Below are 26,671 nucleotides of genomic sequence, written 5' to 3' on the forward strand. Positions count from 1 at the left end.
TGGTTTGTGTTTAGATGGGTAACATGGGAGTACTGTCAGATATTCCCTGTGGGGGATGCTCTCAAAGCGGTGGAGCCTCTGCTTGGCATGCAGAGGGTCCCCGGTTCAATCCCTGCAAGCATCGCCACATAGGGCTGAGAAAGACTCTGGCCTGGGACCTTGGAGCGTCACTGCCACTCAGTGTAGACCGTGCTGAGCTAGAAGGAACAAGGGTCAGACTCAGTATTAGGCAGCTTCCTATGTTCTTCTGCTCCCCTTTGTGTGATAATGGAGGGGTGTGTGTGTGTAGCTCAGGAAGTGACGCTGAGTATACCATCAGAGCTGTGACAGGTGTGTCTCTCTTACCGTGGCTGAAATATTGGATGTGGGGGGGATGAAGTCTGGGAGCGGGAGAAACTTGGGAGCACAGTCTTTGCCAGCTCCCCACAGGAGTTCAGCAGCTTAGGAGGGGGAAGCAAACAGAACTGCAGTCCTCCACGCCAAAAACGCTTCTGGGTTTTTAAGTGCTGGTGGGAGTGCCAAGGGGGGATCTTGTCCCGGTTGACCTTGGTGCCCCCCACCGTGGATGCTTTTTGCAGACAATCCGGTCACCTCCGCCTCCTGGCCCCTAAGCCGCAGCCCTTCTCCTTGCTTCATCGGAATGATGCCGCTCATACTTATCCAGTGAAGAAAGTGGAGATTTCCTCCTCCTCCTCCTCCAAATGGAAAATAAAAGTTGCTTCTGTTGAGAAGGGGGGAAAGCCCATAATCTCACCATTGTCTGTCCCGTAATGCATGGAACATGGCGTGTTGGGAGGGGCTGAGTCTCATGCCAGGACCCTGCTGCTCTGCCCCACATCTGGATACAGATGCCGACTCAGGAAAGGGCTTAGCAGTGAATTAAAATGTCATGGGAAGACTCCAGATTGTGAGCTGTGCATGACGGAATGCCAAATCCGGTTCTGGATCTGTTATCTGCTTTGCTTACCCCACCCCAAACCCCAATTCCATATCTGCTAGCTTGTGGAACGTTTTGTTGAGCTGGAGGAGAACGAAACAAGAAGAATCTGGATAAGCATTTAGCCATACATTGGGATTCCATTTCAGATTTTCCCGGGACATCCCTGCTCATTTCCTAAGGAAATCAATGCACCAGCAGTTAGGTTAGTTTTAGGTTAGTTTTCGGTTAGTTTTGTTTGTTTATGAACTGAACTGAATTATAAACTGCCTGATATAAAACATCTCCAGGGAGTTTTCCACACAGAAGGCTTTACTGCACGTTTTCTGCAAGGCTTTACCGTGAACTCAACACTATCCAAAAAAACCAATGCAAAAAATAGATTATTATTTTTTGCCCTGGATATAAATCGGGTTGTACTCTAATGAGCAGTGAAAAACACAGATTGTGTATGAAGGGCTCCCCGATTATTCAGAGTTCGGAGTAAATCTGGCCGATATGTGAATGCTCTCCCTCCATTTTGGAGGAGATGTGGGCTAAAAGCCGGTTGTGGGAAACTTCCAGGCGGTTGACATAACATTCAATTTCTGTAAAAACAACACCAAGAAAACCCAACAATGAGATCAAGAGCAATTGCAACAGTCAAAAATGATCAGATCCACTATATTTGTGCTCAGAAATGACCCTGCCCTCTCTCCCTTGTCATTTCTTGTGCACAGTGTGGCTTGCATTTGCCTGCAAATGAACCAGGATTGAATCCTGGTTTGCAGAGCAAGCACACGTCAGTTTCAGTCTTGACTACTGCAACATGCTCTGCATGGGGCTGTCCTTGAAGACCCTTGGGGAAAACTTCAGCTGGTACAGAATGCAGCATCAAGAATCGTGACTAATTCATGATGTTCTGATCATATCACGCTGTTACTGTACCGTCAGCACTCATTACCAGGGTGTTTCTGAGTGGAATTCATGGTGCTGGTGTTGACCTTTTAAAGCCCTGTATGACTTAGATCCAAGTTTAGCTGAAGGCCCACCTTCTCCCATCTCTATCTGTGTTCACCCCCCGCTAATGAAATCTTCTAGCAGGGACCTTTTGTGTACCTCATTTTCTTCTGAGTCTCATCTGACAGGGACGTGTGAGTGAACTTTCTTGGATATAGCCATCTCTCTGTGGAATTCCCTGCCACCTGATCTTCGAGTTGCACCTTCGCTGGTAAATTTCCAGCTGAGCTATTTTTATTTTAGCAGGCCTTCTCCAGTTTTTTTTTTTTTTTGAGCCATTTCTGCCAGCTTATAGTTTCACCTTTCTCCATTTTTATGATCTTTTTTATTGCTGTTGGCTACCACTGTGTTGGCCTCGCTGTCTTTTTATTGTTTTATTGTTTTGTTAGCTGCCTTGGATTCAGCTGAAAAAAGGTGGGATATGGATCTTGATCAAATAAATAAGCCGGTGAAAATGCCCAACGCATTTCTAGGAAAAACAGCCCAGGAGCCATGCAGAGAGAGCTTTACCCTGAGCATCCTCTGGTCTTTCTCGATGTTTATGTCAAGGCCTTCGGCTTCGTCTGCTTGGTTCTCCGGCATGAAATAATGGCTTCGGATCCACCCTGGGGAGCAGAGAGGCAGGATGCAGAGAGAGGCGGCCAGGCAGATGACTTTCATCCTGACATCGAGTGTGCTTTCTTTGTGTCTTCTGGGAACCGGTGGTTTACTTTAAATAAAAGCTAGTCTCGCTCGGTGGAGCAGAGGCCAAGCGTACCTTGCTGCAGGAAGAGGAAGGCTTAGTGCGAGGATTGCCCTGTGAGGAGAGGAGAGCTGGGCTTGGAGTAGCAAGCATGAGTTGCCTCCTTTGCTCAGCAGGGCCTGCTTGGGTTTGCATTTGAATGGGAGACTTGATGTGTGAGCACTGGAAGAGATTCCTCTGCTCTAGGAAGAGCAGAAGCTTCCAAGTTCCCTCCCTGGCAGCAAGCCAGGGCTGAGCGAGACTCTTGCCTGCCACCTTGGAGAAGCTGCTGCCAGTCAGGCTAACTGAGCAAAGAGGCACCTTTTTAAAAGTGGCGACTCTCTTGGCCGGGCAAAGGCAGCCCTTTCCGCCCTGGGTCACGCCCAATGGCACTCAGCTGCCGTTCCCACCCCCTCGATTCCCGGTCGATTCCCTTGTGTCAACTGGGTCCAACCCTTGGCTCACGACACCTGAAGCTTGATGGCGACGGACAGGCCGATGATGATAAAAATCAGGGCTGGGCCCACGAAATAGGACAGGAGAAATATTTTGTTTCAGGCTCCGAGGCCAAAGAAAATGCCTTCAGAGGCCCCCACCCCCCAGTAAGAAACGGGATCCACGTTAGCGAAGAGAATAAATGCATCTGTTTTTGCTTAAGCTGGGCAGAGTTTGTCTCACCCTGGCTGAGAACTTGAATTCCTAACCTTGGAGCCACAGGTGATGTAGTACAACTCCCATCATTCCCTGCCCCAATGGCCTTTGGTTGTTGTGATGGAGGAAGATAAGAGCTGTATCGAGGAACATAGGAAGCTGCTTTATACCGAGACAGACCCTTGGTCCATCTAGCTCAGCACTGACTGGCAGCAGCTCTCCAAGGGTTCAAGCAGGAGTCTCTCCCAGCCCTACCTGGAGATGCTGCCAGGGATTGAACCTGGGACCTTCTGCATGCAAAGCAGATGCTCTTCCACTGAGTGACAGCCCCATCCCTTAAGGGGGGGGGAATAGCTTATCGTGCTCAAACAGGTCTCCCATTCAAATGTGAACCAGGGCAGACCCTGCTTAGCAAAGGGGAAAATTCATGCTTGCTGCCACAAGTTGAGCTCTCCTCCCCATTATCATTTGGAATCCCAAAGCCCTGGAAGTTTTTAACACCTCGCATCTCCTCTGGAATGGAGGGAGTGCGTTCACATATCGGCCAAATTTGGGGAGCACTTCACACACAATTCGGGTTTTTCATCACACATTTGAGTGTAGCCCAATTTATATCTGGGGTAATAAATAAATAAATCACTTTTTGCATCCTTTTTGGGGGCCACTTTGAACTTGCAGTAAACCTGTGATAAAGCCGGCTGTTGCTTGCGGGTCTGAGAGGAGGAGAAATTGGGCTGGTCCAGAGTCCTTGTTAATGTAGGGAATTTGGCCCAGCAGAATCTCTCCCCGTCTCTTTCAAAGGTCATGGGTTGCATAGAGATCTCTGCCGTGCTGTTTACTCAGGGCCCTGCCTTGCATGCTAGCCAGTGTTTAGTAGGAGAGCCGGTCTTGTGGTAGTGAGCATGCATTGACCACTTTGCTAAGCAGTGTCCACCCTGGTTTGCATTTGAATGGGAGACTACATGTGTGCGCACTGGAAGACATTCTGCTCCGGGTATGGAGCCGCTCTGGGAAAGAGCATCAGGGAGGGCTCTAGAAAACCCCGAACTGCTGCCAGTCTGTGTAGACCATACTGAGCTAGATGGACCAATGGTCTGACTCAGTAGAATGCTTCCTATCTACCTCCCTTTTCTTCTCCTCCTGGTCCCCCTGCTCCGTTTGTCCCTCTTTTGTGATGATGCCGATGCGCACGGACTTCCACCAGAGAGATTTTTCTTGGCTCAATGAGTTTTCGGCTTGTGCTGGCAGCGAGATAAGAGGCAAGCCGTACATCACAGTCAGAAAGAGCTAAAGAGAGTTACATTCTGCATCCATCACTTCCTTTATCTCGCGCGGCAAATGCGGTGGCGGGTTGGGGCCCATTCTGCGCTTTGGACCCTGGCCACTTGGCGTATTCCTCAGTGCCCAGTCGTATCGCTCATTTGATGTTGCCTGTGTGGCCTTCCCAGAGACACTTGGCCGGCTGTGACTCCAGGCAGTCTCTTCTCTTCTGAAGCACCCCTTTGGCTTTTGATCTGCAGCCTTTATGAAATTTCAGCTCATCCATCATGAAGTTTCCCTGCTGTTTTTCTTTCCTCCGATCGTATTTACTGCTTTATTAAATTTCTTTGGAAAGGGCTCAGACAGCTCTTGTAGTCCTCCCTGTTGGAAAGCACCAAGGATAACAGAGCCAACAAAACGAAGAGTTCTCTCCAAAGCTGGCTTTGGGGCCGTTCACTTATTACTGGCATGAGCATATTACTCCCCAAAGTGTTCCACCTTCTATTTTCTGTTGTCCTGGTGTGAAGGGGTAGCTCGCAAAAAATGGCCATAAGAGCTAACAAAATGACAGTCCCAAGGGTAACGGAATCAGGCATGTTACCATGGTTTCAATGGCTGGAGCCCTAAGCCAGTTTTCAGGTTAATACTATATATACACTGGCAAGATAATTTTTCTTCTAGCAGGACATACTTTTACAAAAAAAACACCCTCAATATCAGAGTGAGTGCCTGAAACATGCAAAACGCATTGGTAATGGAATCAGAACTTTCAGACTTAACTTCTGATTCCATTACCAACATATTTTGCATGTATCAGATACTATCTCTAACATTAGTTAGAGATTCATAAAAATATGGTCCTCTTTTAGATTTTCTGTTGGGGTTTGCGTGTGTGTGTGTTCCCTCTAAGGCGTGTGCGCTTGTGTGGGCACAAACAAGTTCTTAAATGTCCACTCAGTTAATTTTAGATCCCGCTCAGGTTGAATCAGGAAGGCCCCACTCTGAATGCACATGCGCACACACTGCCTTGATACTGCCGCCCAGAACAAAACTCGTTCCACACAGGTGAAAAAACCAGAAAGAACACTGAGGAGTGTGTGTGTAATTAACTTGAAAATTTGCTTATGGGCTACAATCTTTGAAAAAGTAGTGTCTGATTCCGTTACCTTTGGGTAACCCCAAAGGCCTCCCTGCCAGTGTTGAAGCAGAAAAGTATATGTTGAGAAACTGGTAACTTCTTGAGTTGAGCCCTGTGGTAGGCAGTCCTGAAGATACACGTTGACTTATCCTACAGCATTTATTGTTCGCTTTTCTTCCACTCTCTAGCAGCATCGGCAGAATAACGCTTCTGCAGCACCATTTGACCATAAATGGCATATGTGAGCGCTTAAGATAGGGAGATGAGGCCGTAGCTTAGTGGCAGAGCATCTGTTTTGCATGTAAAAGGTCCCAAGTTCCCTGCAGCATCTCCAGGTAGGACTGGGAGAGACTCCTGCCCAAAACTTCGGAGAGCCGCTGCCAGTCAGAGTAGACAGTCCTGAGCTAGATGGACCAAGGGTCGGACTCCGCAGAAGGCAGCTGCTTATGTTCCTATGTGTGGGTTTCAGTTCTCAGGAGGCCAAGCGAGCCTCCTGAATAACCACACTGAAAGTGCATTCAGGATGGGGAGTAATTTCAGGTGCAGGCAGAATTGCGGATGGAGGGGGAGGCATTTCTGTTTCGCCCTCTGCCTGCGCTTCAGACCACGTGTGTTGAGACCGTCAGGAGCGGCAGTATTGCACTCACCGATTCCGTGGCCATTTTAATAGACAATTAAACAAACTCTCAGCCTATATACACATGCCAGAGGCGCAGATCCTTTTGTTTAAAACAATTCCCACTTTGCTTTTATATAGTGTGGTGGTCTTCGAAGACTCCCCCTTCCAGGAACCCTCCCCGTATCAGACATCTACCATGGACATATAATAAATGTATGGTGTGTGGTTCGTCACCTCGTCCTTGCCCATGCCTAGCTTTCCAATGAGTGCTCTTTTTTTAACAGGCTCCGTACTGTTCTCTGCCTACTAACAAGGTCTCTGCAGATCTGTAATTGATTGAGTCTTTGGAAGTCAACTTTTCAGGCGGATACAAGCCGTCTAGAGAGTGGGCAAGATGCCAGCTGCCGCATTTCAGGATGGATTGTGACCGGGAGCCATTAGGCCAGGTCTGGGAAAGGCTCGGTGTGTCTGGTGAGATCTAGTTGGTTGCTTGGATGCCTCTGTGGGTGTTCCCTCCCCATCGCCAGCCTGAGGAGTTCCTTAGCACCATTAGCTGCTGCCCTGCCTCCCCGCCCAGTCAAGGCTTGGTTGTTGTCCTTGTTTACATAGGAAGCTGCCATATACTGAGTCAGACCCTTGGTCCATCTAGCTCAGGATTGTCTTCACAGACTGGCAGCGGCTTCTCCAAGCTTGCAGGCAGGAGTGTCTCTCTCTGCCCTGTCTTGGAGATGCTGCCAGGGAGGGAACTGGGAACCTTCTGCTCTTCCTAGAGCGGCTCCATCCCCTGAGGGGGAATCTCTTCCAGTGCTCACACTTGCAGTCTCCCATTCAAATGCAACCAGGGTGGACCCTGCTTAGCTAAGCGGACAAGTCCTTCTTGCTACCACAAGACCAGCTCTCCTCTCAAATAAGCATAGGAACATAGGAAGCTGCCATATACTGAGTCCGACCGTTGGTCCATCTAGCTCAGTATTGTCTTCACAGACTGGCAGCGGCTTCTCCCAGGTTGCAGGCTGGAATCTCTCTCAGCCCTACCTTGGAGATGCTGCCAGGGAGGGAACCTGGGAACCTAGATGCTCTTCCTAGAGTGGCTCCATCCCCTCAGGGGAATATAATCTTCCAGTGCTCACACTTCTAGTCTCCCGTTCATATGCAACCAGGGCGGACCCTGCTTAGCTCAGGGGACAAGGCATGCTCGCTACCTCCAGACCTGCTCTCCTCTCCCCTATCTCTGCTTACATCTTTGCTTGCCGTGTATCTGAACTGTTTTTAGTCATCGTAGCCAGGGCTGTGCGATTCTGTGCTGTCAGAGGTTGTGGCACCAGGCCTGGACCAGCCAAGGGCATCATCCTGCCTGCCAAGCACCAGGACTGAGGTCGTGCATCCCGGTTCCCTTCTGTGCCTGACGAGGGCCCTGGGGCATAAGCGCATGCACACTTCCCAGGTAGCTCCTCAAGGCTGGGTCCCAGCTTGGGGGCAATCCTAAGGGTAACGGCATCAGGCACTTCACCACATTTTCAATGTCAGTAGCCATAAGCAGATGTTCAGGTTGATGAGATAGATAACATTGCCCACTCCAAGGCCATATCTTAAAAAAAAAAAACCTTGAATATTATAGTGCCTGAAACGTGCACAATAGGGCCGTAACGGAATCAGAAGTGATGTCTAAATGGTCTGATTCCATTACCAACACATTTTGCATTTTCCAGACTCTCTCTTCTCTAACATTTTCTTCGAAAAATATCGCCTTATAGTGAGAGATGTTCTCTTACCATAATATCCACTTGCAAACATAGTGATGGCTACAGGAACTGAAAAAGTGGTAGTGTGCCTGATTCCGTTGACCCTCTCAGCCCCCATGCTTGCTGGCTCAGGCCCCAGGGTTCCCGACCCTCTGGGGAACGGTGTGTCCACCCCACCACTCTCCATAGACTGGTCTGGCTCACGATTCTGTTTGTCGTAGGGCAGGGACGGTCATTTCAGACTCTTCCTTCCCTTCTCTGTAGAAATTATAGCTGGTGGAAGGGGCTGTGTCTGCATGGTCTGGGGGTAGAGAGAAGGTGCTGATTGTCCCATCTGAAACCCATGAGAGAGATGCTGCCAGTCAGAGCAGACAGTGCTGAACAAGGTCGACCAAGGGTCTGACTCAGCATCTGACAGCTTTCTATTGAAAAGCGGGACAAAGATCCCTCCAATAAAGCAATGCATCCATGGTATTTGGCAACCATGTCTTCTTTTCTGTTCCTTAAAAATCTGTCTAGGACAGACCATGATGTGTGTGCATACATGCACATTCGGCCTAGGAGGAGGGGCTGCTTCTATTCAGGGCTATGAAAGGAAGCCGTCCTTGGCCCTGTATAATTATGGTCATGGGCTGGCCCACTAACTTTGAAAACAGGAGGCTTAAAGGGACTTGGGTTGAGTATTACTTTGAGGAAATTGGAGACCAGTCATCATGCAAAGAGAAAAAAGCCCCACAGCCATAATTCTCTTTCTTTTGTTGTTGAACTGCAGCTCCCATTAGCCCCATCTGGCCATTGTGGTGCTGGATGATGGGAGTTGTAGTCCGACGACATCTGGGGACCCAAGGTTGAGAGCCCCTGAACTAGTTCATTGTTCATCGTGTGCAAGGAAGGTGTTGGCAGGTCTTGGAATTAAAATTTCTGGGGCATGGCGGGGGCAGCAACCTTTGGGTGGTGTGGAATCCCAGAATGGGTCTGGGGACAGAGTGCAGAGATGGAGATCCCGAGGGCTCCTTGGTGGGTCTGGGGATGCAAAATGGTCTGAGGTGTGCCACTGGGAAAACATCACCCCGTGCTCCTTCCTCTTCGGGCAGCTGGCCAGAAAGCAGGAAAAGCCGCCACCTAATGGTGCAGCAGGGAAATGACTAGACTAGCCAGAGGTTGCCGGTGTGAATCCCCGCTGGTATGTTTCCCGTATCGGGCAGCAGCTATACAGGAAGATGCTGAAAGGCATCCTCTTATACTGCACGGGAGGAGGCAATGGGAAACCCCTCCCGTATGCTACCAAAGACAACCACAGGGCTCTGTGGGCACCACGAGTCAATATTGATTCGACGGCATACTTTATCTTTTACCTGAACAATTGGCAGTCATAAGAACATAAGAACAGCCCTGCTGGCTCAGGCCCAAGGAAGCCCATCTAGTCCAGCATCCTGCTTCACACAGTGGCCCACCAGATGCCTCTGGGGAGCCCACAGGCAAGAGGTGAGGGCAGGCCCTCTCTCCTGCTGCTGCTCCCCTGCAAATGATATTTAGGGGCATCCTGCCTCTGAGATTGGAGGTGGCCTATAGCCCTTGGACTAGTATCCGATGATAGACCTCTCCTCCATGAGGTTATCCAAACCATCCAGGTTGTTGGCTGCCACCACATCTTGTGGCTGAGATTTCCACAAGTGGATTATGCGTTGTGCGAAAAAGTACTTCTGTTGGTTGGTCCTAAATTTCCTGGCCATCAATCTGGGATGATCCCTGGGTCTAGTTCTCAGGTGAGAGGTGTTTGCAAGCTCTCACTGCACTCCCTCCGTGGTGCAAATGTGCCTGCCGTTTACTGTGAGTGAATCTGTGGGTTTCGGCAGGTGTAAAGTCTTGGGGTGGCTCTTACAGGGACCCAGGAGAGGTGCACGTGCTTGCACTCTCTCTCTTCCATTGTCCATCAATCCATTATTGCCCTTGTCAAAGCCCACGTGTCCCTTTCTAGGAAAGAGGGATTGCATTAATGCAGATAATGGAGCCGGATGCCTGGCTGCGCCGTGACCACGCGCCAGAGCTCCGGGGAAATGCTCTCTCCTCTAACTCCTTCTCTCTTAATCCATCTGAGCTGAGAAACAAAGCAGACGTCGTCGGCTCAACTCATTAGAGAGTTGGGAAAGGTGCAGGAAAAGGCCACCAAAGTGACCACCTTAAAAAACAAAAAGAATTAGGAAAGGCTAAAGGATTTGGAGGTATTTAGTTTAGGAGGAAAATATTCCATAGAGGTTTATAAAACTATGACCAGTGTGAACAAGAGGATTCTTTTCACTATCTCCCAGAAAAACATAATTTTGTCTGGTTGGTTGCAGGTTCAGGAGTGATGGCTAATTGTTGATATCCTTGGTGATTTTCTAAACGTTCTGTATGATGTTTTTCAACAACATACGATATAAACAAAATAGACAATGTCGCTTTTAACATCAACACAATAGAGGCGGAGAGCCGGTCTTGTGGTAGCAAGCATGATTTGCCCCCTTTGCTAAGCAGGGTCCACACAGGTTTGCATCTGAATGGGAGACTATGTGTGCGGACACTCTCGGGGTGGTGGTGTCATAGCTCAGAGGAAGAGCACCAGCCTGCTTGCATGCAGAAGGTTCCAAGTTCCCTCCCTGGCAGCATCTCCAAATAGGGCTGGGAGAGACTGGTTGTTGTTGTTATTTCTTGTTTACACAGTCAGACAGGTGTGATTGACTGGTTGTTTATTCTTCTTCTTCTTCTTCTTCTTATTATTATTATTATTATTATTATTATTATTATTATGCAGTTTACATAGGGGGAAAAAGAATAAGAAAATGGTTCCCTCTCCCAAAGGGCTCACAGTCTAAACCAGGCCTGCTCAACTTAGGCCCTCCAGCTGTTTTTGGACTACAACTCCCATAATCCCCATCCACAGTGGCCAACAGCCAGGGATTATGGGAGTTGTAGGCCAGCATCTGCAGGAGTGGCGAAGCTGAGCATCCTTGGTCTAAACACATGCACATGCATACACAAGACGCCCACAATAGCCATCGGGGGAGGGGACCCTGTGTGGGGGCTGGACAGGGCCAGTTGCTCTCCCCCGCTAAAGAGAAGAGAGCCGCCATTTTGAGAAGGAGTCAGTGGAGACTAGACTGAGCTCCATGGACCAATGAAGGCAGCTTCTGATGTTCCCTTGGCTCAGTGGGGGGGGGGCCTTGTTGAGGCGACGGTTGCCAGGGTGGGGGCGGGGCTCATTTATTATTTATGGAGCAGCTGTCCACATCTCGCCGAGTGGCGCCCCCAGAAAAAGGCGGGAGAAGACGGCTCTCTGCCTTCTCAGTCTAAAAAGGACACCAGGGAGATGCCAGCAACCACCACTGGAAGGACGCTGTGTCGGGGCTGGACAGGGCCAGTTGCTCTCCCCCTGCTAGCGAGAAAAGAGCGCCTACTTCGACCAGTTGTTAGGGCTGATTCCCAAACACCAGAGAGCCTGAAGGGGTTTCCCTGCCCCAAAGAGCCTGCAAATGGGAAGGAAACACTAGGCAGACCCTAGAAGCAGTCACTAGAGGGTTGCTGTGCTGGATGGAGTTGGACAGGGCCAGTTACTCTCCCCTTGCTAAAGAGAAGAGAGCCGCCATTTTAAGAAGGTGCCCACCCTTGGGGAGGGGACACCTTAAACAAGGCCGACCTTTGCCTGAGGGGGCTGCTCATTTATTATATAGGCAGCACCTGCTGCCCCTGCTGTCCAGCAAAAGAAGTTCCCAGCGGTGTCCATAGTAAGAGCAAGGAGAAGGTGGTTCTCTGCCCTCAAGAGGCTTCCAGACTGAAACGAACCACATGGGAGAGACTCCCTGTTGGGCTGAACAGACGAGACATTAGGAGGCAATTCCTGACTGTTGAAGCTGTTGGGCAGTGGTGGGCAATCCTTCGCTGCAGGATCTGTCAGGAATTCTGCAGCCATTTATTGCAGTGAGTAGGACACCAAGGACCCTTTCAGCTCTAAAATTCTGTTACTTTAAATTTCCTGGAAGTAGATATGTCAGTATTTAAAAAATAAATAAATGGGGGGGGGGGTAAGGTGGGCCCCAAGCCCTAGCCAAACTGCACTCCTGTTAGTCAATGGGATGGAATGTTCATGAGCCCAGACCAACAGTCAACAGACAAGCAGGTGGCTGGAGGTAATGGAACTCTGTGGTGGTGGGAGGAGGGCTTGAAGGGAAAAAAGGAGGGAATTTTTCAGCTTGTAAGTCCCTTAAGACAGTTACAGCTCCTTTTGCTTCTCAGGAGGAAAGGTGTGTAGCACGCTTTTTGTTTCCTCACCAGCCAGCCACAGGCTCAGGAAACGCTTTGCACACCTGGGAGATACTGCAACACATTCTGTCTGTCTGTCTGTGTGCATGCGCAGAGTGTTGTTTGAAAGCATTCACCTTTGTGACTCTGGTACACCACCCTCACGTCTGAACGATCTCTTCTTGTGTCTTTCCAGTTCCTCTGCTTGAAGAACATCCGGACATTCCTCAAGGTCTGCCATGACAAATTTGGCCTGCGGAACAGCGAGCTCTTTGACCCCTTTGACCTCTTCGATGTGCGGGACTTCGGAAAAGTAAGAGCGGGCTCTGCCCTTCCTTTCTTTGGACACACAGAGACGAGCGGAAGTGTTTCTGTCTAAAGTGGAACTAGCAATGAAAACATTAATCTGATGATGATGAATGAGGATGATTTTACCATTTGTAAGTTTCCCAACAGCTTCTCACTTGACTGTTCAGCTGTGCCACACGCCAAGTGTCGCTTGGTACCAAAGTGCTTTCATGTGTGCAACGTGAGGTTTTCTTGGCTGGCTTTCCTTGTTCCCAGAGTTGGGGCAGAGATGGTTATAAAACGGAAGGTCACAAAGGGAAGTGCTTGGGAATCGTTGCATTGGGGTTCTTCCTGGGCAAGGCGGAAGGGTCAGAACTGAAGCCCTTTGCCGGGTGGTCGCTGGACCCAGAATCAAAGGGGGTGTCGTGTGGTGTGTTGTGGCAACTTTGCAAGGTGGGTAGTGCCACCGCCACGTCTCTTGAACTCCTTTGCATTGGTTGACCCGTCCGGCAGCGCCTGCGCACGCTCTCTCTCTCTCTGGCACCAGGTGAAAACCGAGTACTCCTGGGAGTGTGGGATTACCTTGGCTGATACTGAGAATTGATGCAGCCAGCTGGCCTGAGGCGAAGGACCTAAGTACGGCTCTGATGTGGTTCCTTGAGGGGAGACTCCACAGGCCTGCAAAGGGCTGATCAGGGAGGATTGCCTCGGCCGGGCTGGGGCTGTGGGGGCCTCTTCAGTGTACCCGGACCAGGGATGACGCTGGAGCCCAGTAAAGTGCACCTAGGGCCTCTCTGCCCACCAGGCAAGGGCAGAAGACCAGGCTCTCTCTCTGTAGATGACTGCATTGACCTGAATCTAAGACCAGTCTCCACACCCCCAGGTTCTTTGATGTTCGGAATCGGGGGGGGGGGGTGAGTGGACTGGACGACTCTTCAAGCTGAGAAATTTCCAGCTCCCCCCCCCCAGAAGCCCTCCTCCCCCTGCTGCCGAGATCCATCCCCCCCTCCGTTTGTTAACTGTTAATAGCTCCGGGCTTATGAACATTCCATCCCCTTGACTAAACAGTCCTGCAGTCCCGTCCCCCTATTTTTTAAATACTGACACATGCTTTCTTCTGATTTTAAGTTACTGCTTGCTATCTATCTATCTATCTATCTATCTATCTATCTATCTATCTATCTATCTATCATATTTTTATAACCCGCCAGTTGGTTTCTTCCAACTGCAAACTGCCTGAGGGGGACAAGGGGAACCTTTTCACTCAGATGCTCAGCGGCCAAAGGCAAAAACGCTCCTTGCTATATGTGTGCTATATGTGGGCTTCTAGAGGCATATGATCCAGCAGGGCTGCTTTGATTGATTGATTGATTGATTGATTAAGTGTCATCAAGTCGGTGTTGACTCTTAGCAACCACAGAGATGGATTCTCTCCAGGATGACCTGTCTTCCACTTGGCTGTTAAGGTCTTTCAGTGGGGCATTCGTGGCTGTCGTCATTGAGTCCATCCACCTGGCTGCTGGTCGTCCTCTTCTTCTCTTTCCTCCAACCTTCTCCAGCATGACGGACTTCTCAAGGGAGCTGGCCCTTCGCAGAATGTGTTCGAAGTATGATAGTTTGAGCCTGGTCAGTTGTGCCTCTAGTGAAAATTCTGGAGTGATTTGTTCTAGGATCCATGTGTTTCTTCTCCCGGCTGTCCATGGTACCCTCAATAGTTCAAAAGCGTCAATACTTTTTCTGTCCAACTTCTTCAAAGTCCAGCTCTCGCATCCATAGAGTGTCACGGGGAAAACCATGGTCCGAATGATTTTAATTTTTGTAGGTGTAGACACATTGAAAAGGGATCTTGGAGATCTTCTTGTCCTGTGGTGGCAAGCAGCTGAAATGTCTCTGCTCCTAGTCTCCTTTTCTCTTGCATGCAAGGCCCGACCCCCACTTCTCCCCCTGACTCCAGCTGCCGTGGGCTGCCCCTCTTCATCACACGCCAGCTCCTCTGCAACATTCGCCAAGGGCCTTGCACTGCAGTTCAGGGGTGCCCCGAAGTGGTGGTCCTACAACTCCCACCAGCCCCGATGGCCTCTGGGTGGCTTCTGCTTCCGCTGCAATAGCCTGTCCTCCCCCGGCACGTGAAGCGGGTGTTTCGTCTTCAAGAAGAAAGTGGCACCTTGAAGAATAATGGCTTTGCTGTAACAGACGTTTTCCTGGATCCAAGCCCAGACGCAGCTAGTCTTGAAAGTTCTGAGAGACTCCTTGTTGGTTTTTCAAAGCAGGTGGGTTAGTCAATAATCATTTCCTTCTCTTAAAGCGGAAGGCTGTTCGCTCTCGCCCAGGGATCTGGTTGTAGTGGCTGCAGAAAAGGCGAGGATCTGCCGAAAGATGTGTGAGGCTGGTGGGAAGAGATGGAGAGGGCCAAGAGAGACATTCCCCCCCACCACCACTTTTTTTCATTTCCAGCATAGCTTTATGGTCAGTTGCTCCTGTGCCATCGCCAGGAGCACCCAGGCCCTCCACCCACTTTGCTCAGTCTTGTCTACTCTGACTTTCAGCCTCCCTGGAGATGCTGCCAGGGACTGACGCTTGGGCCTTCTTCATGCCTACCAGGGGCATTCTCCCCTGAGCTGTGGCTCCATCCCCAGGGTGGTGGGAGTTGTAGTCCAACGACATTTGGGGACATAAGTTTGGGACTCTGTGCTGAGCTGAATAGGGACCCTTTCTCTTCTCCTGCTAGCATAAGAGCCAGCATGGCATAGTGGTTGGATTGGGACCAGCGTCCCCTCGAACAGGGATCCCCAGATATTGTTGACTACAACTCCCAGCATCCACAGCTGCAATGGCCATTGACTGGGGATTCTGGGAGTTGTAGTCCACAACATCTGGGGTTCCTTGTTAGAGGGAACGCTGATTAGGACCAGGGAGACCTGAGTTCAAATCCCCATTCAGCCATGAAGCTCACTGGGTGATTCTGGGTCAGTCATGTGTATCTCAGCCTAACCTGCTTCGCAGATTTGTTGTGAGGATAAACATAAACATACTGTGAGGATAAACATCATGTTATATGTTATTTATTCAATTTCTACACCACCCTTCCAAAAATGGCTCAGGGCGGTTTACACAAAGAAATAAGAAATAAATAAATAGAGAATCACCACTTTGAAATGTGCAAAGTTAGGAAGGTCTTCAGCTTAATTGCAACTTTGCAGGGACTACAACTCCTATCATTCCCAGAATGGAAATAAAAGCCACTGTGTTTGGGGATGATGGGAACTGTAGTCCAGCAACATAAAGGGACCCAAGTTGGATAGCCCCTGTTATACACGAATAGATGCGCGCAGAAGAAGCAGACGCAGCTGGTTCATCTCCTCCAGTCCAGTCGCTCCATCTGTATGTTCCTAGGAGTTCAGAGCAACAAAAATAAAGATTCTCCCCCATTAGCTGTGGGGGAAGGAAATGATGACCAGCCTCAGGGCTCAGCATATTAACCTCTCCGTAAATTATGCAAAACTGCAGCGTTCGCCAAAGCCGTCGCTTAATGACAGCAGTAACATAAAAGTTGGTGTCTCTGTAATTTGTCGGAGCCGGGCGTAATGAGCTGCATACATAAATATAGATTAAGCTCTCCAGGCCTGGTGGCGGCGGACTGCTGGAAAGGGAGCCCAGCCGCCTTCTCAGTGGCTCGAGTTCTGCACTCATGGTTTCTCTTTCAGGGAACTATAATTCAGAGTGCTCCTAAAGGCAGCCAAATGCTGCCTTTATCCAGCCGCCCTCGGCCCTCCCGGCCAACTTCCTGCCTCTTCTTTTGAACTTGCCAGGAATGGTTTTAGAAGGAGAGATTTAATGACTCTGCAATTCAGCATGATGGATCTTGCTACAAAAACCTGGGAGGGGCAGAAAAACCGAGTCAGGAGTCAGCAGAAAAACCCGAGCCCCTTCCTCTGTGAACGAGGGATGAGGCCGCGGGGTGGGGTAGGATGGGAAGGCGTGTGGCTGGTTCCCGCCGACCTTTGCAGTGCGACTCAGAAATGTCCTCTTTCTGGGCTGTGTTGAGTGCTGTGTTATGTACACATAGACACTCGCCTGTCTCAAGGGCTCCCAAAGGGCAACGGTCATTTTAGTTGCAAACAACAACAATGGAGCGAAACTTGTCTCCTGAGGGCAGGGATTTGTGGCCGCAAGATGCACGCCCGGGGTAAAACGTGCAGGCTTTGGAACTGGGTGCCGAACCCGGTTTCCTGAAGAAATGGCAGGTTTTGTGTGTGAAGAAGCAGGAAACAAGTTTCTAGCCCTTGTGACTGGAAAGATAGGCTTGCAAGCTGGTGGGTGACGCTGGGTGAAATCAAGGGAACGGCAAAGTAAGATTTCCAGTGATGTGGAGTTTGATTGTGTGTTTTTAAGACATTTGACTTCGGGGAAGGGGCCAGTGTTCTCTCTAACTTTTGTTATCTGTGCGTGGAATGAGTTTGGTTCTGGAGGACAATATGGAGGCAGCGTGTGCACACATGCATTCAGAGTGGGGCCTTCCTGATTCATCCTGAGCGGGATCTAAAAAGAACTGAGTGGACATCAGAAAACATGTGAGCGTGCAGACACGGACACGCCTTATGGGGGAACACGGGATGGGTCCATAGCTCAGTGGCAGAGCATCTGCTTGGCATGCCGAAGGTCCCAGGCCTGCCTTCCCTGGCAGCATCTCCAGGTACGGCTGGGAGAGACTCCTGCCTGCAACCTGGGAGAAGCCACTGCCAGTCAGGGTAGATGGACCAAGGGCCTGATTCAGGAGGAGGCAGCTTCTTAGGTCCCTGTGCATTTCCCAGGGCAGGCAGAAGTCGGGTTTGGGACAGGGCTACGGAAGATCAGGTGGGCCAGCGGCAGGAAGCACCATCCAAGGTGGGGCAGGGCTGCTAGTTGGTCTTTGGCTGAGTCAGACCACGGCTCCATCTAGGTCAGCGTGGTCTGCATGGACCATGGCCAACAGTCTGAAACCAAACCACTCACCAGTGAGTGACCAAGGAGCTCAGGAGCTGCAGCCAACCAAGGGAGGGAGGGATGGAGTCTGTGGAGGAGAGAAGGCAGCCGGCAAAAGACTGCCTTCCTCTGGCCCACCTTCCTCCAAGTGAGGGAGATGGGCCAATTTGCACAACTTGAGATAGGAACATGGGAAGCGGCCATATACTGAGTCAGACCTTTGGCCCATCTAGCTCAGTATTGTCTACCCAGACCGACAGCGGCTTCTCCAAGGTTGCAGGCAGGAGTCTCTCTCAGCCCTATCTTGGAGATGCTGCCAGGGAGGGAACGGGGAACCTTCTGATGCTCTTCCCAGAGCGGCCCTATCCCCTGAGGGGAACCTCTTCCAGTGCTGCTCACACTTCTAGTCTCCCATTCATATGCAACCAGGGTGGACCCTGCTTAGCTAAGGGGACAAGTCAGGCTTGCTACCACAAGACCGGCTCTCTTCCTTGGTTTGTTCTAGAACAGGGCTGCACAACCTCATTCCTCCTGCAGATGTGTGACTACAACTCCCATCATCCCTGACTCTTCACCACTATGGCTGTGGATGCTGGGAGCCGGACTACAGCTCACCTCACCCCCAATTATTGGCCATTGTGGGTGGGGATGAGAGCAGTTGTAGTTGTAGGGCCAGAGCGGTGCAGCCCTGTGCAAGAATGGAAGTTGGTGGCCGTGTCCAGGAAGCGATCCACGTGTTAAGGCCCCTCCCGCCTCTAGCCCTCCACCTCTTTTCCAAGAGAGCCCCAAAGAGGAGAAATACATCTGCGAACTACGAACAGACCAAACCGCAGCTCAGTTTGAGATCCAGCCAAGCCGGAGGGTTACAGCAGCAAAAGGTGGCCCAGCATATATACTCCGTGCTGAGAAAAGAAAACCATGAAATCAAACCTTCCTCCCTCCTGCATTGGCGTATCTTCTTCTTCAAGAGAGGCATCTTTTCCTCTGCCTCCCAGTCCCTTGGAATACATTTTGAAATCCCCTCCAAAAGTGCTTTCCCTCCCTCGCCACTGGGGTCACAGTTGCCCATGACAGCACTTGATTTGTATGATAACAAGCCAATCAAGAAGAAAGGAGTTCTCAAGCCAGTCAGCAAGGGGTGGGGGGTGGAGACAAAATGGCTCCCGCAACTCGAATCACACAAATTGATTTGCTTCGAATAGGGCATGATTCGATTCAACCTCAAATCGGGCCTTTCATTTTAGGGGCGGTTTGATTCGAGGTCGAATCACATGAATCGCCCCGGTTCGGCGTGAATCAATTTGTGCACGAATCAAATTGCACATCTCTATTTACTACCCTTTTTCTAGCCATTTTTGAGGCTGCGCTTTGCAAAACCAGGAATTTCTTGTGAGGCAGATTTGTGTGTATAATGTTGCATAAGGGGGAGGAAGAGAGGGAATAAAACGGCACGACGTCGTTAATTGAAAATTGCAAGGCTTGGGATGAGTGGATGGAGCCTGTGCCACAGTAAACAAAGCAAGCTTCCCGCCCACTATTCTGCCCACAGCCCCTCTGACAGCGGCTCAAACAGCTCCCCGGGTCCCCTCTGAGACATCTTTCACCGGCTCCTAGAGCCAAAGAAAAAAACTGAAATGCAGCAAATTTTGCCCCCCACTCCCTGGACAGAATCTCGACTATGGAAAACGTGTCCCAGAAGCAGTGGTGCGAGGAGGGGCCGGCCAGGGGCCTTGTCCCAGCACTGAATGCAGCCGATTGTCTGACGACCATCGAAGGTTGCCAGATGGAAAGTTTCAAAAGGAGGCTTGGAGCCTGTTCTGTGGACTTGAGTGGAAAGCAGGGCATGTCTCCCATGTTCTGTGGAACAGGGTCAAGCTGGCATCCCTGCGATGCTCTTTTGAGGGGGGGGCATGGATGTGAACTGGGGGCTTCTACTGTGCTGAGCTGGTCTTGTGGGAGCAAGCATGACTTGTCCGCTTAGCTAAGCAGGGTCCTCCCTGGTTGCATATGAAAGGGAGACTAGAAGTGTGAGCACTGGAAGAGATTCCCCTTCTAAGGGGATGGAGCTGCTCTGGGAAGAGCCTCTAGGTTCCCAGTTCCCTCCCTGGCAGCAGCATCTCCAAGAGAGGGCTGAGAGAGACTCCTGCCTGCAACCTTGGAGAAGCCGCTGCCAGTCTGTGAAGACAATACTGAGCTAGGTGGACCAGTGGTTGGATTCAGCAGAAGACAACCCTCATACGCGCTGTCCATCTTAGGAGCAAGAGAGAACAAGTTGTCTTCTTGCTCTACATGACACCCCTCCAGACCTTGGAAGAATGCAACCGTATTTCCCATCTGCCAATATCGAAAGGGTTGTCACAGAGACGAAGAACCAGACTTGTTCTTTGTGGCTCCTGAGGACAGGCCTAGAACACCATGAGTTGATATTATGGGTATGCAGATTTAAGCTGGGCCTCGGGAAGAAGCTGTAAGAGCTGTTGGACAGTGGAACAGCCTGCCTCATGCTGTGGTGGGCTCATTTTCATGAGAGGCTGGACAGCCATTTGTCAGGGAAGCTCAGCGGATTCCTGCCCTGGGCAGAGGGGTTGGGCTAGAACAGGGATTCTCAACCTTGGGTCCCCAGATGTTCTTGTACTTCAACTCCCATAATCCCCAACTAAAGCCCGTTGGGGCTGGGAATTATGGGAGTTGAAGTCCAACAACATCTGGGGACCCAAGGTTGAGAATCCCTGGGCTAGAAGACCAAGGCCTTTTCAAACTCTAAAATCTTAGGATCTAGTTCGATATTCTCTCGATATGCTCTGAGGATGAGTGAAACGGCTGTAATTAAACAGACGTGACTGCAATGATCTCCCTTAAGCAGGGGCTGAAAGCCAAACCGCTGACTCATGCAGAGAGATGCTGGCAACCTCCTCCATAGACATGTACCTTGCAGGGCCCTTACTTAAAAACCAAATTATCGCGACACTCTAGCGGTTTCCTTGCCACATGCCGTTGGGAAACTACTGACCCCCGCATTTGCACAAGTCCTTCAGGTTGCAAAATGTGTCTCGCCTCGGTGCATGGTGACGTGGGCTAACGTGATCCGTAGCCATGCCTCTAACCCCCCTGACTGTGGCGTTCCATTTGAGGCTGCCAACGGGAAAGCCGAAGAAAACATTGAATAAATCAACGTTATCGAGCAATTGGGGGCCGCGTGTCTTGCGGAGCAACGAAACCGAAATCTCCCGCTGTTGCACGGTTGAGCAAACGCAGGGATCTTCAATTGATTCATTTTTTAAAAGGGGGACTTCCTTTTTGCAGGCTTTTGGGTATTTTAAGCTGGCAACATCTGCTTCGAAGGCTGCACCTGCTGAGGACGGTGGGGCTGTTTTGACCGAGCGGCTCGTCTCAAAATGGAAGGGCCGCTCACGTGCTCCCTGGGTGAGCTGCAGAACTTAAGAAGCACTTAAGCGCCCATCAGAGTTGGCTTCCTTGCCTGATTTCCTGAAGCAGCAGCCTGCCTTTAAGTAGATTAAGTTCTGTGATCGTAGGATTACTCGTAAAAATCTTTCGACTCAATCCATTCCCTTGCCAGACGGGCGATGCACTCCAAAAGAACCTCTTCATTTCTTTCTCTCTCTGTGTATGTTGGTTAAAAAGAAATAAATGAAGAAAGAGAAGGTTGTTCACACAACACGGGCTGCCCGTATCGGGCTTCCCGCATTTACCCAAGCAGCCCGTATCGTCTGGGCAACTGGGAGGCATCCTGGCCCAGCTGCTGCAGATCCGATACCCAGACAAAAAGTGAGGTAGGCGGGGAAAGGAGTCCATCCTACCTCACTTCCTGGTCGTCAGCAGCACGGAGCTCTGGAAACTGCCTCCAAGAATGCAGACCATAGAGTGTGGCCAGGGAGAGGAGGCTCCGACTGTCTGGGGGAAGGTAGGTAGGATCCTGCCTTCCCCGCAAGCTGCTGCCATTTGATCGTGTGAACGAACCTGGGGAAATAAATCAACTCTTCACTGGTTTCTGGTTTTTCTGTTCCTTGGGCAGGGTGTGGCAAAATCCCAGGGAGCCATGGTGCCTAGAAATGTAACCGTGGTGCCTTGACTTTAGAGAGGAGAGCTGGTCTTGTGGTAGCAAGCACAGCTTGTCCCCTTAGCTAAGCAGGGTCCGCCCTGGTTGCATATGAATGGGAGACTAGAAGTGTGAGCACTGGAAGAGATTCCCCTTAGTAGGGGATGGAGCCGCTCTGGGAAGAGCTGAAGGTTCCCAGTTCCCTCCCTGGCAGCATCTCCAAGACAGGGCTGGGAGAGATTCCTGCCTGCAACCTTGGAGAAGCCGCTGCCAGTCAGTGTAGACAACACTGAGCTAGATGGACCAAGGGTCTGACTCAGTATATGGCAGCTTCCTATGTTCCTATGAGCAAGATGGAGTACTTCCCAGCAGTAGGGATGCTTCTGGAACATGGCCCCTCTACTTTTGGTCTCCAGATGCTGTTGGCCAGTGCAACTGGGGCTGATGGGAGTTGTAGTCCAACAATATCTGAGGACCCAAGGTTGGGAACCTCCATTCTAGGAGCACAAGATTAACTCCCCCACCACCACTGGCCCACATATATGGTGTGTGTGTGTGTGTGTGTGTGGGTGGGTGGGTGGGTGGGTGGGTGGGTTGCTGAGATGTGATTATGGAGCACTTCTGGACTGTTGGAAGTGTTTTGCACACATCATCTCAGTTATTTGGGCAATTAGAACCATCCACATATATAATTCGAACTCATTGGTATATTGCATTGTAAATCATGTGTGTGTTAAATCATGGCTGTTATTCTGAGGGACGTTTGGTAACTTGCAAGTTTGTAAACATATCATTTTGTGGTTGATTCCTTGTGTTGTTATGGCCAGTGGCCAAATACACTTGAACTGAATGATAATCCATACAACACCCCTGTAAGGCAGGACAGCATTATATTACTTCTTCTTCCTTCTTCTTCTTCTTCTTCTTATTATTATTATTATTAATTTTACATTCATTCATTCATTTATTTACATTTTATATCCCGTTCATCTTCCAAAGAACCCAGAGTGGTGTACGACATACTTAAGTTTCTCTTTCACAACAACCCTGTGAAGTAGGTTAGGCTGAGAGAGAAGTGACTGGCCCAGAGTCACCCTGCTAGTTTCATGGCTGGATGGGGATTTGAACTCGGGTCTCCCCGGTCCTAGTCCAGCACACTAACCACTACACCATGCTGGTGTACATACCTATCCTAAATACACATGTATGTACATCCACCTATACCTGTATGTTGATGATGATGATGATGATGATGATACATTTATATGCAATTTTACTCAGTGGGTTTGCTATTTTATAGTTTATCCTCTGTATTGTTTCAGGTTTTTTCTTCTTCTTTATTCTGCAAATTGTGCTTTTAAATTGTAAAGCTCTGTGAATTTTTTATGAGCCGTGGTGTAAAAATCTGTTACATAAGTAAAATCAGATGAATAAAAGATTGGAACAGGGTGAGGAGGAGAGAGAGAGTGTGGAATGGGATGGGGCGGGGGGAGAGCGATTTCCCCATTGCCACAAGCAGAAGGTTGCCAGTTCGAATCTCCGCTGGTACTATATCGGGCAGCAGCGAGATAGGAAGGTGCTGAAAGGCATCATCTCAGACTGTGTGGAAGGAGGCAATGGTCAACCCCTCCTGTCTTCTACCCAAGACAACCACCGGGCTCTGTGGGCGCCAGGAGTTGATATCGACTTGACGGCACACTTTACCTTGTACCTTACCTACTTTATAGCACAGAAGAGGGACTCGAAGGGAAAGGAGACCATGCATTTAAGTGGCCCAGACTTGGTTTGGTGAAGCTGTTGCCAAGCAGCTGATCCGAAAAATGGGCTTCCACTTGAAGCGAGGAGGGGTTTTGCTCTGGAGCTTCTGGATACTAACCTGCCTTCCCCCCCACCCGCAACGCCACCCACCCCATTCAGCCTTCTGCTTCTCTGGCAGCATCTGCTGGTGCAAATGGCCTGGGGTCTGTCTGCAGGAGCCTGCTTGTATGCCTGTGGGCAGCAAGGTGCACATTCTTTGCCCCGGTTGCTGCCTCTGGCAAAGCAGGATACCGAGAAGGATCAGGGCGTGTCTGGAGCAGGGCAAGCCGCAATGTGTGGCCACTCGGACCGTGAGCTGCCGCGCTGGTTAGCAGATGAGTGTATCAGCAGCTGCTTCTGTAGCCCGTGGGGGAAGCCCTGCAATGCCTTAGCAGAAATTAGGCTGCAAAGGTTCTGTTTCTTTGTAAATTTTTAAGGCTGATTTGAAGGGAGTTGGTTAGGAATATCGAAAGCTGCCTTCTGCTGAGTCAGACCATGGGTGCAGCTGGGTCAGGATTGTCTGCACAGACTGGCAGCGGCTTTTCAGCCTCTCTCAGCGTCGTCTTGGCGATGCTGCCAGGGAGGTAACTTGGAGCCTTGTGCATGCAAGCAGGCAGGGGCTTTTCCACTGAGCTCTGGCTCCATCCCCCTTAAGGGGAAGGTCTTCCAGTGCTCACACAGTAGTCTCCCCCCACTGCCTAGCAAAGGGGGCAACTCACACTTGCTACCACCAGACCAGCTCTCTCCCCACTTCTGTGGTGGGTGTAAAACAGTCACAAAAACATCTGGCTCCGTGTGGATCTCAAGCTTTTGTCGTCATGGAGTGAACGGAGGTCTTTTTAAACGCAGGCTGTAATGATATAATGATGATAGCCTAAATCTTAGCTGTCAATGACTTGTGGTTCCCTGCTTGCTTTAATCACAGAACGCTCACAAATGGCCCCATGGCTGAATTGGGGAGCCCTCACGCCTGGTCTGTACGCACATATCTCGTCACTTGAATAGGAGGAATTTCTGAGCTGGAATTGCCGTTTGACAGGGGAAAGGCCTGTTTTGTGCAGCGGTGGGTTCTCCTCTGCAAAAGGTTTTCAAACCTCAGTCAAGGGTGCTGTGGCAGATTCATAAGGACATAAGAAGAGCCCCGCTGGATCAGGCCCCAAGAAGGCCCATCTCGTCCAGCATCCTGTTTCCCACAGTGGCCCACCAGATGCCTCTGGGGAGCCCACAGGCAAGAGGGGAGGGCAGGCCCTCTCTCCTGCTGTTGCTCTCCTGCAACTGGTCTTGAGGTAGCAAGCATGATTTATCCTCTTAGCTAAGCAGGGTCTGCCCTAGTTGCATATGAAGCCACTCTGGGAAGAGCAGAAGGTTCCCAGTTCCCTCCCTGGCAGCATCTCCATGATAGGGCTGGGAGAGACTCCTGCCTGCAACCTTGGAGAAGCCGCTGCCAGTCTGTGAAGACGATACTGAGCTAGATAAACCAATGGTCTGACTCAGTATAAGGCAGCATCCTACATTCCTATGAAGCTGGAGCAGATTTCTGCTCAGACTAGAAGGATCTCCAAGGCTCCTTCCAGCCCTCAGATTCTGTGCTCCTTGGCAGATGAATTTCTGGACAGATCGTGGACAGATGGTTGTGCCTGAGATGAAAATTTATCCTGCAGTTTATAGATCGATGTGGGTGAGCCTGCGACTACGCCGAATATTTATATACCACTTTTCAACAAAAGTCCCGAAAGTGGTTTACATAGGTATTTATATTAAAAATATATCAAATTGCTTCACGCATGGGATTCACCCCTGGAGAGAGCCAGCGTGGTGTAGTGGCTAGAGTGCTGGACTAGGACCGGGGAGACCCGAGTTCAAATCCCCCTTCAGCCAGGAGACTTGCTGGGTGACTCTGGGCCAGTCACTTCTCTCTCAGCCTAGCCTGCTTCACAGGGTTGTTGTGAGGAGAAACTTAAGTATGTAGTACCCCACTCTGGGCTCCTTGGAGGAAGAGCGGGATAGAAAATGTAAATAAATAAATAAATGTTTCAGCTATAGACTGATGAAGATCACCGCCCTGAGCCTTTTGGATAGGGCAGCACAGAAATGCAATAAATAGACAAGATGAAGGACTGAATCAGCCCTCTGTTGTTGTTTTTTAAGCTTCCGGCTCTTCCTTCAAGGAGTCCCGAGAAGCATACATGGCTGCATTTACCCTCACAACAACCCTGTGAGGTAGGCCAGGCCGAGAGTGAAGTGACTGTCTCAGAGCCGCCCAGTGGGTGTCATGGCTGAACGGGGGATTTGAAACTCGGGTCTCCCGCGTCCTTGCCCAGCACTCTAACCACTACACTGTGCTTGCTCTTGGCATGTTTTGGAGTGCTGAACATTGCCGCCTCTGTTGTGAAGAATGTAGACGGTTGGTTTGTCAGGGCAGGAACCTTCAAACAGGACTGAGGGCCAGAAAGGGAAGCCTGATGTTCCCTCGATGGGTGTGAGGGGGCATAATGTGTCACATTATGGTGATTTTACCATTTCCAGCCTAATCTTTGGCTGCACATTGTGCATAATTTGTATAAACTGCATAGACTGCTACTTTAATGCTCCGGTGCATCTCCCTCGTTCCCACATGAGCTCAGCGTTCCCAGCGTGTGCCTGGGAAAGATGGATGGCATTTAACCCCCAGAGCACCAGAGACAGCCTCGAAACCCTTCTTCAGTTTTTGCTGTGCACTGAAAATATTTCACTGAGTTTTTAAAATTCTTCTGGAGCATCTGGTCATGATGATCGCCCTGAGGCTGAGTGGAGCCCAGTGCAGGATAGCAGTAATTAACTGATCAAGAGGCAAATCAGCACGTACTTTTAGATCTTCTGCCACATGCAGTCAGCCTGGTCACCCTCATGCTGTCGGATGGGCAGGTGTGTAAAACCCTGAGGATGGTTTGAAAAAGGCAAGAGAATCAAACGGTAGATTTGCACGGAGTGCTCTTCGGTTTCCAAACCAACGTTCTCAGCTTGTGCCTCCGGTTTCAAGCTTTCATGATTGGGTAGTTTGACCTGAGGGTGGTTCTTGGGCTGGGGTTGCATAGCAATCAAGAGGGTGCTCTGTGAGCTAGAAGCTCTGGGTTCAGATCTCACCAATGGACTCTCAGAATGGACCTTAGTAAACCGTATCTCATTTGATTGAATTCTCTTTCCACTGGTGAAAAAAGATGCAGATGCTAGGCAGAGAGTGGG

General features: G+C 50.2%; 1 protein-coding gene across 7 annotated transcripts in view; it reads left to right on the forward strand.

Annotated features, from left to right (window-relative positions):
• VAV2 (vav guanine nucleotide exchange factor 2) overlaps positions 1-26,671 on the forward strand; it is a 268,700-nt gene that overhangs the window by 45,284 nt on the left and 196,745 nt on the right. For all 7 annotated transcript variants that reach the window (XM_053282181.1, XM_053282176.1, XM_053282177.1 and 4 more), the window contains exon 2: positions 12,542-12,658. In XM_053282181.1, coding sequence (XP_053138156.1) covers positions 12,542-12,658 — 117 coding nt within the window. The remainder of the gene's footprint in view (positions 1-12,541; positions 12,659-26,671) is intronic.

Source organism: Hemicordylus capensis, chromosome 17 (genome assembly GCF_027244095.1).
Source record: "Hemicordylus capensis ecotype Gifberg chromosome 17, rHemCap1.1.pri, whole genome shotgun sequence".
Lineage (NCBI taxonomy): Eukaryota > Metazoa > Chordata > Lepidosauria > Squamata > Cordylidae > Hemicordylus > Hemicordylus capensis.